This window comes from Euprymna scolopes, chromosome 33 (assembly GCF_053919585.1).
Source record: "Euprymna scolopes isolate OS-2025 chromosome 33, ASM5391958v1, whole genome shotgun sequence".
Taxonomy (NCBI): domain Eukaryota; kingdom Metazoa; phylum Mollusca; class Cephalopoda; order Sepiida; family Sepiolidae; genus Euprymna; species Euprymna scolopes.
This window is the reverse complement of record NC_136514.1, coordinates 48,989,493-49,007,170: the sequence shown is the minus strand read 5'-3', so window position 1 is coordinate 49,007,170 and position 17,678 is coordinate 48,989,493. Positions and strand designations below refer to the sequence as shown.

The 17,678-nt window shown below is 31.1% G+C and overlaps 1 protein-coding gene across 1 annotated transcript in view; it reads right to left on the bottom strand.

Moving 5' to 3' along the window:
* LOC145258213 (uncharacterized) overlaps nt 1-17,678 on the bottom strand; it is a 186,267-nt gene that overhangs the window by 5,081 nt on the left and 163,508 nt on the right. Inside the window, exons 3-4 of the mRNA XM_080116155.1 lie at nt 3,865-4,091; nt 1,513-1,608 (exon numbers count right to left, since the gene is read on the bottom strand). Coding sequence (XP_079972281.1) covers nt 1,513-1,608; nt 3,865-4,091 — 323 coding nt within the window. The remainder of the gene's footprint in view (nt 1-1,512; nt 1,609-3,864; nt 4,092-17,678) is intronic.

Genomic DNA, 17,678 nt, shown 5'->3' with positions numbered 1-17,678 from the left:
CCGTTCTGTTTGGGGAATTAATTTTACTTGTCCAAGGACAGGTATTCTTTTTATATATATATATATATATAAGTTCAAGTTTTGTCGTTTTTTATAATTTTTTAAAAAATTGGTTGAAAGTCTCAATACTTCTATTTACTGTCTTTAAATCAGTTTTGGTGTAAGTGTCTTTGTCTGCCAACAATGTGGAAACTTTTTCCAGGTATTCGTCTTTTTCTATTAATACTATACCACCACTTTTATCAGCTGGTATATATTGGTATATATTTCATACAGGGTGTCATTTCAGTTGCAGTTACTCAGCCCTATGAAACTGTACTCCCAAAGAGATACATAGATACCTTGAAATAACTAGCGAATAACAAGAACATGATTATATCACCAGCTGGTAAAGCTGGTGCTATAGTATTAATGGAAAAAGATGAATTATCTGGACAAAGTTTCCACATTGTTGGCAGACACGCATACACCAACACTGATCTAAAGACAGTAAATAGAAGTATTGAGACTTTCAACCAATCTTTTAAAAAACTTATACAAAAAAAACAAAAAACGACAAAACTTGGACTTCATACATTGAACACCATTCCAATATTAGTGATGGGACGATCCCAATATTTATCCTGATTCAGATTCTTTATAAATCTTTGAATATTTAACTACAGAGTAATTATCCCCCCCCCCCATTACCGTAAAAAAGATCTTAAATGTGCAGATATTTCCCAAGTGTACAAATACAACATTTCTGGGGATGACCGATGGATTTTAGTTTTACTAGTAGTTTGAAAAACGAATATTTATTATTTTATTCTTACTATCAGCAGTGGAAGATTTTGCTTGAAATAAAATCAAACAAAAAAAAAAAAAAAAGACAACTGAAAGAATCGTTTTTAAAATCGGAAAAGAGTCACAAATTTTTCAGATTCCAATATACCAAAGTTCGGATTTTTCCGATTCCCCCTTAATCACACACACACACACACACGTTTTATTTAATTTTAGCTAAACAAATTACATAGTTATGTCAATAACAAAGCTACTGTTTTAGTCAAATAATGACCTTCATCGGATAACCTCAACATTTTAAGAGCATATTTCTATTGAATTAAAAGTTTAAGTTACCCAATGAAGGTCATCATTTGACTGAAACAATAGCTTTGTTATTGTCATAACCATGTAATTTGTTTACCAAAAAATAAACATCTGGTTCTTTTTATTAAGCACTATCGAAAACCTCATTGAATTCATTTCTTTAAATTTTTTTTTAATTTCATTTTTAGATACCTTTAACATGGAATAATTATATATATATGTGTGTGTGTATGGAATCTTCAACTGCCAATTTTATGTATATTCTTTAAACCTTCGTTGTCATCAGAATTCAGATTTATATGGCATGAAATAATTAGATAGCACGAAGATTCACAACAGAATTTGTCTCAATGAAAAAAAAAAAAGAAAAAAAAAACTTCAGAGGAATGGGGCAACAATCGAAAGCGTTGGGCAAATTACCTTAATACTTCCATTAGATTTATTTTTCTTTCCTTCTTGTCGTACAGGTGTTAACGCAAAATTACTGGGTCCAGGTAAACCCGGTATGGAAGGCACCTTGTAAAATAAAAGAATTACACGTTAAAATTATGCATCAATCAATAAATATGACATACATATATAAGGTGCAGAAACATATCTAAGTCTTAGTCTGTGTTCTTCAAAATTGTCTGATCTATTCTCTGCTTTCTTTGTTCTAGCTCGTTTGACACGATGGTCTAATAGTCTTCATCAATTTTGTTTTCATACCTCATTGTAATACAGCTTTTATTATTGTATTAATAGCTTCTTTCCAAGAACCATAGACTTGTGGAACTTTGTTCCTGATGACTGTTTTCCTTCCACCTATAACCTTGGTCTTTTCATGACCAAGGCCAATAGGCATTGCCTGTGTTTGTGATAATCTACTTTTGTTCTTGTTAGCTTCTTATATCAAATGTCTTCATGCCTTGTCTGGAGCAATTTCCATAAAAACCTCTCAGATATAGTTTTATTCATATAGACTGGACAAACAATTTTATGAATATTACTGTTTATATAATTGAGCTCAATAACAAGTTATATTTATCCAGTATAAATTTTTATCTATACAAAAATTTCTGTCTACATATGTGCATACATGTTTCATCAAAAGCCCATCATAGGCTCAGTTTCGTCCGGTCAAACGTTCAATAAAAAAATGATCGCCAATTATTACAAAATCATATTTCCAAGTGCGAATTAATAATACCAAAATAAATTTTAAAAGTCCAAATATCATGAAGTTATAAATTATTGTTTTATCAGAATCCTTTGAGGCAAGCAATTTCTATATTTATTTGCGGACTGTTATCCTCATCTTTATAGTAGTTATCGTTTCACCACGTTTCGGCCAACCGTGACAGGATAGGAATGTTTCGAGGCCCGTGGTGCAGTGGATAGAGGCGTTGAATCTCTACGGTTCCATGTGAGAATTGTCTAAAGATAGTGGTTTCAATCCTACCCAAAGCCGGCCAGAGGATTAGTTGGCCAAAACGTGGTAAGACAACAACTATGGAAGGCAGTAATTACTAAGAATACAGTTAAGTGAATATATTTTAATTCATGCAAATTACATATTTATCATTATAGAAACAATTCTCTATCATTTATTTATATTAAACCTAATATATAGTAGAGAGATCAAAGCTAAAAAATAATATATATATATATATATAACTTGGATGCCATCAGCTAGAATCGAAATCAAAACATACAACTCTCTACCCCATTCTTTAGCCTCTGAGCCATGCCTCTCTATATATATATATATATATATATATATATATATATATATAAAATTCACCTGTCATCCCTGTTTTAAAAGATGGAATCGTTCAATTGCCAAAGACAAGATGCAAGCAAGCAAGGTTCACACAAAGTTTTGTAATTATATAGATTCAATGTAAAAATTCCATATATGATAAATTCAATCTATATATGATATACAGGGTGAGTGAAAAGTCACATCTCATTTTAAAAATCTTGTAACTTATTTATAAATCATATATGTGTATATTTTTTTCAACAAAATATGAATATAAGAACATACATAATGTAAGATTTCATTTAAAATCCAATTCACAATTCGCATTTATTTTCCCAAGCCACTTTGAAATTACATCAACTGATCTTTTTAGGAACTCTTGTGAAATGGCAGAAATCGCTTTTCATTGTCATCCACCAAGTTCTAAAGTTACTGGGGTCTTAGAGTAAATTTGTTCCTTTACCCTCCACCTCCCAGTTGAATAGTGTTCAATCAGGATTTCTAGACAACCGTTCATGTTGACTACATCGACCTAACCATCTCTCAGAAGAGTGAATGACTGCATGAACACTGCCATTTCACGAGAGTTTTTAGAAAGATCAATTGATACGATTTCAGAGCATCTTGAGAAAATAAAAGCAAATGATTGTGGGCAAATTGAATTTTAAATAAAACTTCACATTATGTTGTTCTCATATCTATATTTTGAAAAAAGTATCAGAGATTAATGTAGTTTGCTTGGAGCATTGTTTAGCATGCATATAAAAAAAACAGGATTCAATGAAGGAAAAATAAATAAAAGACAATAAAATAGTGAAAGGAGAAGATGGAAATAGTTCAAACTGTAAATAAAAGACATTTGAGAGAAAAAAAAAAAAAAGGAGGGGGAAAAACAAAATTAGAACAAGCTGATAATTTACAAAAATAAAAGAAAACTAAATGAGAAAATACAAGTTTTTGTTTAAAATCTCAAACATAAAACAGATGGGGAAGAAGAAAATAGACAATATTATTTTAAAGATACTTACAGCTCCGGCCTTTAATAATTTTTCCTTAAATTCTTCGGTTGGGTTTTGAAAGGTTAGTTTTTCACAACGAGAGTTATAGACTGGTGGTGCTCCGTATCCTTGCAGAAAAAGGTCATACTCAAAACGTATTTTCTTAGGTTCTTCTTTATTCTTAAAATAAAGCTCTACTGGCAAGAGAAATCCTGCATAACCAGATTCACAAACCTGATAAGGAGCGTCTTTAACAACTGCAAAATAAAGAGGAAAAAAAAAAAAATTTAATAAGGGACATGAGTAGTCAAAGGTAAATAAAGAAGCTGAAATAAAATTTAATTTTTCCTCTCCCCTGCATATGTGTGGAGGAGGACAATACAAACTAAGCAACTATTATCCGTTTCAATAAAAAAATTAAGAGAAAGACACTGAGTGTACATGTGGGATGAAGTAGACAGGAAGTCATTCTTTGCTATGAGAAAAGTCATCTATTCCATATCCCCATGATGAAATAGTTGAAGTCTAAGCCATCATGGCAAAATAAAATACATTTTAAGTTTTCAGCGAGAACTGCCGTGAGACGGAAAAGAATGGCAAGGCAAGAAAAGACAAAGAGAGGGGGAGAGCTAAACAGGTAAAGTGAATAATAAAGCAAAAGAGAGAAAGAAAAACAAAATCCAACCAAATAGTGACAAAAAATAAAAATAAATAATGACATGGTAAAACTCTAGTGATTTAGCAGAAATTAGCTTTTTGCAGCGTATTTTGACCAAAATGTGAAGAACTCGCATTTAATAGAGGCTCTAAGCAAAAAAGAATCTTTTTAATCATTTTTTCCAATTTAGAGAGGGGGGCAGGCATAAAAAAACAAAAGAAAGTGAAATTAAGAATTCACATCCCTATTTAAAAATGGTATCAAAATTTGTTAGCTGCCTCCACACATTTCTGGAAGAGGAGCTATGTTTTACTTCATAGTTCTCAAAAATCAATAGACTCCACTTCCTGGGGCTAACACTTGATCTCTATATGAGATACATAGATATTCGAATATTCCATTAAAGTTCTTCACCTTTCAGACACTGAGTTAGTTCGGAACAATTTTCCTCTCCCTAATTGATCATTTAAATATGTTAGAGTATCCATTTCTTGTGGTCTCTTGGTGGATTCCAGAACAAGAATTCACTTTGTCTGGTGGAGTATCCAGCTTCATTCTGTTACTTGAGGTAACATCACAAGGAGACATTGCACCATTCTTTGCGTTGGTTAGCCATATCAAGATCTTATTTGGACTCTAAATATTATTTTGAATATTTAGTCAGGGTTTACTTGTCGTAAAAAGTATCCTCGTGCCATGTTGTCCTGACAAATCCTTGTACAGAGAGACCTTAGATACACAAGGATAGTGTCTAGTAGGCATACAATTTCTCTCCATTAGAAATAGCATTTTTAATGTGTCCAAATATCTTAACATTTTTGCCATTAAACATGCAAACTGAATGACCACAAATTATGAATGTTTAATACAAGCCATACAGTAGGTGAGGGATGTGTATTAGCGGTTCTTTCATAAAATTTCTTATCTGTGGAACACGTTACCGTGGGATTACTTCCTTTGCAGACCACAACATGGTAATCTTCAAATCAAATGTAAACAAATATTTATAAATCGCCCCCATAAGTATCAAATTTTCAATCCTTTCATAATATTCATCATTCAACTGACAATCCATTCATCTTACTAACCCTTACCATTGAGTGGCTTTTGACACAGCATTCACCCCCGGCAGATTGAACCAGCTTCCTAAAAGTTTTTGATCTGCAAATATGTTTATGGGAACAATATGCTTATTCAATTATATTTCACCCTTTATTTATACGGCTTAACTATGTTGACACACTGGTTCCCATCAGATCACCAAAGTTAAGCAATGTTGAGCCTGGTTAGTACTAAAAATGGGTGCCCATTTGGGAATTCCAGGTGTTACATGTACTCTCTGCTTATCTCAGCATTGTTTCCAGTCGTCCTGGACTTCTCCTTGTCACTGGACTAAAGCAATGCCGATTCAGGAGAGGTGTGGTTGGAGATTGCGTAACCCTTGCTTCACAATTTCACATACAGCTACCCTTTACAGGGGATATCCATTGTCTTGAGTCTGAACATATATATATATATATATATATATATATATATTATAGCGAGGATACCCAGTGTTGCCCAGGTGTGGAGAGTTTTTTTTGGTAAGGGTATTGAGCAATGAAGCCCTAAAAATGAAAATAGCAGCAAGTACCCGTATGGGGGGGGGGGGTAGTAAGCAGGCAGGTTCGAACCTATAATGCTAAGAGGGAAAAGTTAAAAAAAAAAAAAAAAAAAAAAAAAAAAGCGAATTGTTTAGTTGCCATGCCCACCGCAACATACAACGTTAATAAGCTTAGTCATTGCAAGGTGTATGATTACTTTGCAAAAATGTCGACGAAAAAACTGACCCGTCCTTGTAAAAAACGGCCCAGTTGACAGTCAGATAATTGATGCTTTGGGCCAATTTTTGGATATTTGTTGTCCGAAAGACTAACCTTTCAAACGATACAAATTTGGTCAGTATTTGTCAAGGGTGTCAAAAGATTTTGGCAGACACACAAACACATTTTATAAGCATCTGTGTATCCGGATGTTTCCTAAGATTGAATGAGGGGGGCCCTATATCTCCCTGCCAATAGCCTATAGCAATGCTTTTCTATTGTAAATTTTTAATTTCTATAATTGTCCAAGTTATAAAGTAGAACATTGTATTTTCTTTTTCATATGTCAGGCACAAGCCCTATGATAATGTGAAATATACCCATCTAAGTACGCTGAATGATGTAATTTTAGGTTATACATGGTTGTGGAGGTCTATCTCAAAACCCTATGAGTAGTTTGTGAAAAAATAAGACAGAACTACAATTACATTTTCCAGGATGTGTCCATCATCATGAAACACTCTTTATAACGAGAAAAAAATCAAACTTCAAAATCAAGAATATTTACAAAATCTGCCCCCCCCCCCCGCTACAATGGGTTGCTAAGCAAGGGTACAGATTTTTTTTTTTTTAAAGTTTTTGGATTTTATTTGAGACCTGAAAATTCTATTCTGCAAAGTATCTAAAAATTGCCTCATTTATTTTCTAACTGCAAATATTTTCTGAGATTTAAAACAAGCTGGAGTTGAAACTTTGGCTTGTGATTTCGAAAAAAAATGAAAGAAAAATGTCTCTAATATCTCCATTTTAAGTTTACACATAAACACGATGAAAACACTTGTGTAAATTAGGAACATTTGGAGGTTATTTAGAAGGCGGTAAATTTGAGTCTGGATATATAGGTTTACGAATTGATTGCAAAATTGTTTTTTTACACTTCTCAATTCCAATTGAGGAGTTGGCTACTTTTTTGAAAGTTTCTGGTCGAAAAAGAAAAAAAAAAAAAAAAGAAAGAAAATCTTAAATATTAAAATGTATTCCATAGAATGATTTTCTCTCTTCTGGTGTCTTCCTAAGGAAAATTTAACTCAGAATTCCCATTTATATTATTGCTCTATATCGCATATTGAGCTTTCTGTATCTGCTTGGGATCGTTCTTATAAATATTGATACTAATATTTATTTGGACTTTATGTTTACAGTATTATACAATCTGTAATCCTACGAAATTTTAGCATTTAATTTTATGTGTGTGTGTGTTATAAAATTTGAATTCTTAATTTTTATAAAGACAATCTTTTCAGATAGATGAATGGAAAAAGATTTGTAAAACTATTAAAGTTATAATAAGGGGGAATGTGGGGGGAGGGTGTCATTTTTCGAAAGGGCATGAGCATAATTATTCAGAACAAATCATGAACTCAGCAACGTCATTACCCACGTCTTGAACCACTACCCAAAGTGATCCTTGTTTAAGAGTTTATAAACACTCAAAACCATGAGAATCACAGAACCACCTGAAATAAACATTTATCCATTACAAATTAAAAAGTCCTCATTTTGATCATGTGCCAATGTAGTTCTTCAGAAGAGCCCCCCCCCCCCAACTCCCTGTTCAAGTCTATAAATAGAAATTTCTTTAACGTGTAAGCATACGAAACACAATACCAGACAATTATAACTTGGGGGGGGGGGGACAAATCACTTAGCCTTTCCAGTGAGATGAGAGTGAAATCTGAGAAGTCTCTGGAATGTTGACAGATTTGATAATACAACGACAACATTAAGAATAAAAAGAAAACACTCCGCATTTATGGCAGAACGTGCATCTCAATAGAAAAAGCATTCTCCAAGACTTTATAGAAATCTATTTTTAAAACATTCTCCTTAGAACTACTGTAATGTTTGGTATATAGAATACAAGAAATTTGGAGCAGAAATTCAAAGTAACACAAACAGTGTCTTTATTTATGAGTTTCCTCTCGACAACAAAGTTCGAAAACCTCCTGAATATACGATTAATTAAACATTAGTCGCAATAAATTGTACCTATCTTTAAAGGGGCAAAGGCATTGTGGTTTCATACGTTGCGCAATTAGTGCATAAATAGTCAAAATACCATGACCTTTTGGCTATGAGCAAAGTGTAGTACCTGTTCTGATACTATACTTCATCTTTCTGTCCTTGGTCAGTGAAGGAGAAATCCTTCTAAACTGAAATAAGATTTATATTTTGTCCTGATCCAATTCCTTTTTAGGGAGCTCTATTTTCTCCAGATTGAAAACTGACCCTTTGTCTAACTTTGCTCTCATGAGGAGCCAAGTAGGAACTCCCCCTTTTTGCTGGCTTGGAATTTCTGCTCCAGCTCTCCAAAAAGGGGCACTTTGAATCAAGAAAAAACAAAATTTCCTGTCTCGAAAGATTTCTTCTTCACTGACTGAAGACAGGAAAGATAAAATACATCAGAACAGATACTATATTTTGCTCTTAGTCGAAACACCAGATCTTTTACCAATTTACTTGCGTTTGCATCAGAGAAAGTTAGACACATGGTCAGTTTTTAATGTGGGGGGGAAAAATCACCCAAAAAAGGCACTCTGGACTGGAACAAAAGGGTCGAGCACTAAAACAATATCGATCTCGTGAAAATCTGTCACCTCTGTCGAAAGTTTTAGGCAAACATACATACATACATTTAAACAGACAGGTGAGATTTATATTATAGATTACATAAATAATAGATAAGAAATGTCAACAAAAAGTCTTAATATTGTAAATAAGATAGATGGTATGAAGCATAGTGTTTCTCAGTACTTATAAATATTGTAAGTTCAAAGTATATAACAATTTAAACAAATGATTAAGCGCTTTATTTTTTTTAAATATTTAGACATCAATATTATGCAAGTAATAATAGATGAGTATTCATTAATATAAACAACTCTGATCGATACGAAAGTTTTTTAAAAAAATTTTTTAAAACCTATATCAACTTGTAACTTCCACCTATTATTTCTTTGCAGAACACCAGTAATCATTCCGTGCCCACAGCATGGTAACTGGGAACCACTGTTTTAAAGGAATCGACCACAAGCCTCATCCTCTTGAACAAAGTACAAGATAGTTTCTAACCTAATAAGTTCCACACTGGCTGCCAAGTTCCAGCCCCTGTCGCATCACTGCAGCATTGCCTTCCTGTGTTCGTTTTACAAGTGCTTATATGCATTGGAGTAGAGTGGAACAGAAAAGTTTACGGATCTAACAGTGACACCAGACGGAAATTAAACAAATCATGTGACTTGGCGAAACCTTTGATTTTCTTAGCTGGCAAGAAAACGCATTTTGCGGGCTGTCCAAGCTTGTTGATCGAGTGATGGCGTGAAATCTATCCATCTCTTTTGCACACATGCAGGTTTATGTTCAACTCTTTGAATAAATCTTTGTTAAAAACTAAACAACAAGTGTTGGCGTGTTGTGTCCTACATTAATTTCAGAGAGAATTCACTCTTGAAAATGATTGCAGAATGATTGCCTCAGTCATGGAGGACTGCCTAGTTTAAAAGTACGAGACACAAGGTACGTTTTGAAAATCTATGTATTATTGCTTAATTGTGACCTGTAAAATATTAGAACTTCCGAAAGGAAAGTAATACAACACTGGTTCCATAAAGTACAAAACTATATGATCTTGTATAAAGCAAAATCCAACAAGCAAAAAGAAATCCTATAAAGTACACTATAAAAATATATATATATATATATATATATATATATATATATATACACACACAGTACGTATTTATCTCCCTCTCACTGCAGGGGGATGAGACAAGGTTTGAGGGTGGGAAGAATCGAGCCAGTGCCCCTAAAGAAGGAGTAATTTAACTGAAATAGCCTTGTCTGCATTTGCAAGAGCACCTTAGTTAACAAGGAATAAAGTTGCTCCACACGAAAGCCAGAAGACAAGGACTCAGAGTGAATCTCCTAGGGCTACCCAAAATGGATGACTTAGCCCAAGAGCTAAAAGGCCATTGCAATGGCCCAGTTTCAGGCGGCTGATCATAAAGATTGGAACCTCAATTAGCATGCAACACCAATCACAGCAACACACCAAATGAATGACGCTAACTGAAACAATATGATCCCAGAAAGCAAAGTAAAAATAAAACAAAAAGCAAGCATTTTTTTTTTTTACAATAGCAAAAAAGAAAATATATATATATACAACAAATAAATGTCATCAAAGGCAACAAGTTACTCTTCTACCTACCTGGATAAGATTTTTGTGTTTTAACTTATTTTAAAGTGTTTGTTTACTTTTAAGTCTGTTGAGTTAAAAAGGGGGGGAAAATAGCAATTTCATTACATCCATATCATCCCTCGATAATCGCTGAAAAATTAAAAATACTAATAGAAACTCATCCAATAAATGTCACTAATCACGTGAAAATATTCTACCAGTATTTAGTTTAATTTTCAATTTTGGAGTAATTATCGAGGGTTGATATGTATGTTAAGAGAATGCCATTTTCCCCCCATTTTAACTTAAAAGATTTGACACTAATTTTCTTTAAAAATAAATGAACACTTTAAAATAAGTTAAAATACAAAATATTTATTCAAATAAACAGAAAAGTAACATCTTGCCTTTGGTAACATTTATTTGCTGTATATTTATTTATTTAATTTTTAACTTTTGTTTTCTTGGCTATTGTAAAAATGTGTCTTCTCAAATCTTCAATTCCATAGAGCGAATAAAAACTACAATCCCAAAAACAAAAACTATTTTTGGACCCCATAAAGTAAAGTAAAAAAAAAAAAAAAAAAAAAAAAACTATGACCCTATAAAAACAAAGCAAAAATATATATATATAATTTCTAATAAATTAAGATTCTTCGGAATATACCAATACTATCCATGCTATCTCAATAAAAACAAACAAACCAACAATTATTAAAGCATAAATACTGTGTGTGTGTGTGTGTGTGTGTGTGTGTGTGTAAATGTTATAAGATCTTAATTGTCTTGTTACTCGAAATAAAAGTTGGGAATTAATTAACAGGTGGCTTACACTTGAAATGATGTCAATGTTATGATAACATTTTTATTTCTTTTAAAGATAATGTCAGAGTTTGGCACAGAAAGTAGGTCATGGTTTGTTTGTTATCTTTAGTCAGTTGTTATGGTAACTAGTATACACAAAGCAGCCCCCCCCCCTAATTTTTTTTTTTTTTTTTTTTTTTTTTTTTTTTTTTAAACACGTTTCGGAATTTTGGAGAGGATTGAGTATTCATATCATTTTGATGTTTTTTCGGACTGTTCTCATCTTCAGCATTATTTTCACAACATTTCGTTCTTGACCTTCGGGCCAAGATCAAAGTGTAGTATCTGTTCTGATATGACATTTCAATTTTTTTGTTCTTAGTGGAGGAGAAATCCTTCACGACTGAGACAATTTTTGATTTTTGTTTTTTTTTCTCCACGTTAAAAAACGACCTTGGTGTCTAACTGCCCTCGTGGGGAGACAAAGTAAATAGGAACCTCTGGTTTTATGCTTCAAGTTCTTTATCTCTTTAAATATTTATTCATGATGTTTAGCTTGGTTGTTTTGTAGGAAAAATTTTTTTTGTTGTTTTTTTGCTTTGCAGAACATGATTTAGTTTTGGAAAAGCATTAAAACAATAGTATTAATATTTGGTACATTTTAGGTAAGGATTGGTTGGTTGGTTGTTTTTGTTTTACGGCATATCAAACCTTTTCGGGTTATTTAATGCTGAATCCAAAGATTTTGAAAAAAAATTTTTTTAATGTTGTTTTCACGTCGGTTTCTATTTAACCCATAGGTACTACCACTCAGGGTCAGAGTGGACCTGGGAGCAATGGTAATTAAAGGGTGGCTCCACACTCCCCAAAGCCCACAAGCTGGGGCCGCACCACTGGATATAGTTTAAGGTCATATCCAGGACCCCATTGAGGGACTTTTACCCTCTGCAGGGGGGCAGTCGGCGTCTTCTAATGCCCCACCGACAGGGCCGTTTAGGTAAGGAAGCCAGTATCTTTAGACAGCCTGATTTGGTAGCATTAGAGAAATATAGACAGAACTGTGGAGAGTAGGATGCCTAAAAGAAGAAGCTCATATGTTGAGCATTACCAACATAGGAGATGACATGTGGTTTGAAACAGGTGCATTATTCATTTGGACAAAAGTCAAAGAAAAACTGACCGATCATAAGGAGTCGGCTGAACCACATTACATAACAGACTCCTCCAAAATTTGCTGACCTATTTCACCATCCCTCAAATCTAAACACCCTGATATAAAATCGCAATAACAGTTAATGGAATTCTTGTTTGAAATTAACGCTTATAAAAATTCAATTGCAACAATTCACGACAAGTACGAGTATTTATGCACGTTTTATTGTTTTAAAGCTTTTCATGCAAAATATTTGGATCCATATTGTTTTCAAAATCAATGGTTTTTAAATGTTAATTTATGAATTGGCGGAATTCGTAATGAGTGACCTTTAACCTTTTGTTTTACCGACTCCTCAATTTAACAAGAACTAAAGTGGATTATGGAATTTATTGCTGAATCGAATTTCACTTTACACAGAAACAGTTTATATATGTTATTTTATTTGAGTTTGCGATACGTTTTGAATGAGTTCAATTATTTATAAGAAAGTGCATTTTTACCTAAATGCGAGTTGGGAATAATTTTCCCTTTTACCAATTTGTCCAATTGACCACTGCAGGCTTATTAATCCTTATCCTCGAGTGGCCTCTGAGCCTTGATAAGTGGAAATTTGGTAAATTGGATTACTTAAGGGAAACGGCTCATCAAGAACTTGTTTACGTTGGACTTGAAGACGACCATATTATAGTCAGCCAAAAAGCAGGCAAATGGAAGACAGTTCCACAGGTGTGCAGTTCTAAGAAAACAACTTTGTCCATGGAATCTACGTTTAGGTTTAGGCACAGATAAAGAGTGGAGGAAATACAGGTTATAGGCTAAAAAAGGGTAAAATAATCTACTTAGAGAAATGCTTATAAAACCCATAGCAAGCAATTATAAATACTATTTAAATACAAAATTAACACCGAAGTGAAAATATCAAAAGATAAGCTAAAAAATATAATCTTACAGAAATGCTTATTAGTCTTTGCGCGAAAAAGCAGGACACAAAATGTTTTTATGTTCCTTATTAAATTTTAAAGATTTTCTATTCTGAAAGAAGTTTTAAAAAAATTTAATCTAAAAAAGTTATTTTAAAGTTTTTCTTAAAAAAATTCAGATTTTCTCATTATTCAGACCTGTATTACAAAGAGAGGATTTGCAAAAAATGAGTTTTGGTGTGAGGAGAAATACAAACTGAAACAGAGAGTAGGAGAGTGTTAAAATATAATCTTAAAAAGATAAGCTACAAGTTAGAAAAGCATTTCATCCAAGGCATGAAAATTGTTAAACAAATTGTTTTTACTATAGGCTTTCAAAATAAAGGTACAAGATTCAATTTGAAATTTATTTATCTTCAAAGTGCACTTTTATAAATTTTACAAGGTATAAAAATTTAATTTAAATTGAATCAAAACATTACATTGTATTTATTTTATGTAATGTACATTTTGTTGCAATTTAAAAACATTATCTTTCATCTAGCAATTAATGATATAGATATAAATTTTCAATGATTTTTTTTTTTTTTTAAAGTGCAACAGAATGTACATTACATAAAATAAATCCAAGGTAATTTTTTGATTCAATTTAAACTAAATTTTTATACCTTACTTTGTAAAATTTATAAAAGTGCACTTTGAAGATAAATAAATTTAAAATTGAATCTTGTACCTTTATTTTTAAAGCCTATAGTAAAAACAATTTATTTAACAATTTTCATGCCTTGGATGAAATTCTTTTCTAACTTGTAAAGGTTATACCAAGCAAGAAAATATGTTATTAAAAAAGGGGGTTACAATAATTTTTATGGGCTGTTTACATTTCAAGTAAAGAATACAACATGGAAAACAAATTGCCGATTAGAGATTATTAAAAAAAAAAAAAAAATTGATAAAAAGTATTAAAAAAAATTCTGTGAATAATATATCTACATATATTTAGAATGAAATATAGTTAGAGTTGAAATACTAAGGTAGAAATGACCGAAATACATAAAGCAAATATGATAGCAGGATTAGCATTCCATCTTTAGACAGAACGGTATATATCTCCATGTAATTAATTGGAATAAGTAATGTGTAGGGCTAGGACAACAGCATATTCTTTTCATTGTTTTGACTCTCGAGTGTGTATCCGTTGATATCTTATATGCTTTTATATAGAGTGATGCAGTAGGTGTATCAGAATTTTTTTACACTCCTAACACGAAACTGCGAATAAAATATAAAAAACTCGTAATTTCTCTTTTAAAAGTGGGTTGTTAATTTCCTTTATGGAATATACTTCCAAAATAAACTATTAAAAGGTGTTTAAAAAAATAGAAATATTATTTTTTATTTAAAAAAAACAAAAAAACTGTTTATAAAGTGCCTGCGCGCGTTAATGCAGCCATTTTTTTTTTTTTTTTTTTTTTTAATGTAATGAAATCAATTGAATTTTCCAAGTTAAATTTTTTTCAATTATTAAACTTTAAAAATCTATCAAAATTTTTCTATTGGTTCAATTTTTAAGATATTTTCAGGTTCAATGTGAAATTTTATGTGCTTGCCAATCAACCGAATGTAATATTCTAGACAAGAGAATTTTTTTTTTTTAAATTCACCCCCACTTACTTTGAAATGTCTATTCAAATGAAAAAAATTTTCTCACCTCAAATTTATATATCACAAATTGAAGAGAAAAGATCAATAAATAAAATAAGCTAATTTGAAATTAAAAAAAGTTATTTGCAAATTTATCTGTAAAGTCCAAAGTTTAAAAACTTTAAAAAAAAAATTTTAAAAAAAAATGTTATATTGCTCAGAAAATTTTGTAGAATTACGACAACTTTTTCTATTTCATTCAATGTTTTTTGTTAGATATTTAAAAACAAAAAACATTCACTCCATAAAGAAGAAATAAAATATATTAAATCAAAAACTCATGTATTTCTTTAAGAGGGACAAAAAAAAAAAAAAAAAAAAAAAAAAATCGGTCGATTTTTTTTTTTTTTTTTTTTTTTAAATCGGCAAAAATTGATAAGTGAAATGGGATTATTTTTCATCTACGATGGCCCATATTTACTAACTTTTGTTTACAGCCAGCAATAGAAAGGGAGATTAATTCTGGCGCTTAAGGCCACCAAGGTTCTGAACTTGAAGAAAAGGCGGCGTTTGTCTCCCTTTATTCTAGTTGTGAAACATCTCATGTTGCAGTATTTTTAATACTCGCTTAAAAAAGTATTTTATTTAAAAAGCACATGGAATATAAAATATAAATATGGATATATTCTTAACAATGAAGAATGGAACTATCCATTGAATAGTATTTTTTATAAGTAAGTGATTTTTTGGTATTTATATATACATATATTTTATCGAAGTAAGTTAAAATTTGTTGATTTACTTTAAATCTTTTTTAAAAGAAAACCAATTTAAAAAAAAAACAAATATTGCATAATTTGCTATTAAACTTGCTATTTTTTTTATTTTATTTTTTTTTTTAATTTGGTCTTTGCTCCTTTAATTGAAAAAAAATTAGGGGTTGAATTACATTTTTCAAGTAGTCATAAGCTTCGAAAGATAGGGGGTTGAATTATTCAATTTTTTATCACGCATTTTTAATGGCAATTTCTGACACTGCTAGTGATGCGGTTCTCGGTTGATTAACTGGGTCAGATATCTACTCAAGAGTCAAAATAATGATAAGGATATTCTGTTGTCATAGCCCTAGTAATGTATGAGGTTGGTGCAAAAATAATGTTTTTTGACTTGAATTGAACTGGGGGGGGGGCATTATTTTTGCACCAACCTAATATAGTAAACGAGTCGTGTATTGAACAATAAATATAAGCAAAAATTTTATACATTTAGGTTCAATAAATCGTATTAGTCAATATATATTTGTTTGAAGCTAATTATGTTTTGATTGAAGTATTCATACCTGATAATTATAGGTTGAACATAAATTTTAAGCATATATATATATAAAAAAAAAATAATAAATTTAAAATATCTATGTAATATATATTAAAATAAAATTATATTATAAAAATATAATAGCTCACACTGAAATTTTAAAAAATGTGGATCCAAATAAATAACCCACATATAATAGCATGATTGCATTGAATCTTTTGTAATATCTATGTAATAAATTAGAATACATAATTTATAGTAAACTAGCCTGGGTGCCCGACATTGCCCGGGTATTTGGAGGTGTGTGTTGAGCAAAAAATAAAGAAAAGTGGTAGTAGGCAAACAGGCTCGAACCCATACCGCAAATGAGGAAAAAAAAAATATAAATAAATAAAATGAAATAAAATAAACAAACATGTGTCACCTTTGCTATTGCGCCCATCACCAAACTGGAAGTGACATAGGTTTAAATTAAGGCTAGACAATCTTAAAGAGGGGGATGACTTTCAAACATATCAGCAAAAAAAGCGATCCCTCCCTGTAGAAAAGTGCCCAGTTGAGGGTGAAGGGATTAACGTTTTTAGCCAATTTGTTAATATTTGTCATCCAAAGGGTCGAGCTTCAAAACAATACTGATCTCGTGAAAATCTGTTGCCTCTGTAAGAAGTTTTAGGCAGATATACATACATACATTTAAACAGACAGGTGAGATTTATATTATAGATGAGTAATGTACTTAAAAATAAAGTAGGAACTTGATATATTTAAGTGCAGTAAATAGTATTAGTCAATATATATTTGTTTGAAACTAATAATTTTGATTGAAGTATTTATACCTGATAATTATTGGTTGAAAATAATAAATTGTAAACTTATACTTAAAATAATTAACAAAAACACATATATAATAGTTCATATTCAAACAAGTTTAATCTTTCTTTTTTAAAGAAAAAAAAATAAAATAAAAATAAATAAAATGATGGTGGTGGGGGCACAAATATTAAATTAGAAATTTAAAATATTAAGCTAGTAGGACCCAACTGAATAATCCAAATATAATAATAATTGGTAATGAATCTTTAGTTATAATGGTATACATTCATAAAACAAATCTAAATAAATTAATTTATTGGACATAAGTAGTGTATTTAAAAAAAATACATAAGGATAAATTTTGGTATATTTTCGTTAAGATTTTAAGCAAAATATATTTATTTGAAGCTAATTGCAATTTCTTAATTTAAGTAGATATACCTGATAATTATTGAGTGGAACATAACGATTTTTTAAGCTTATACTTGTAATT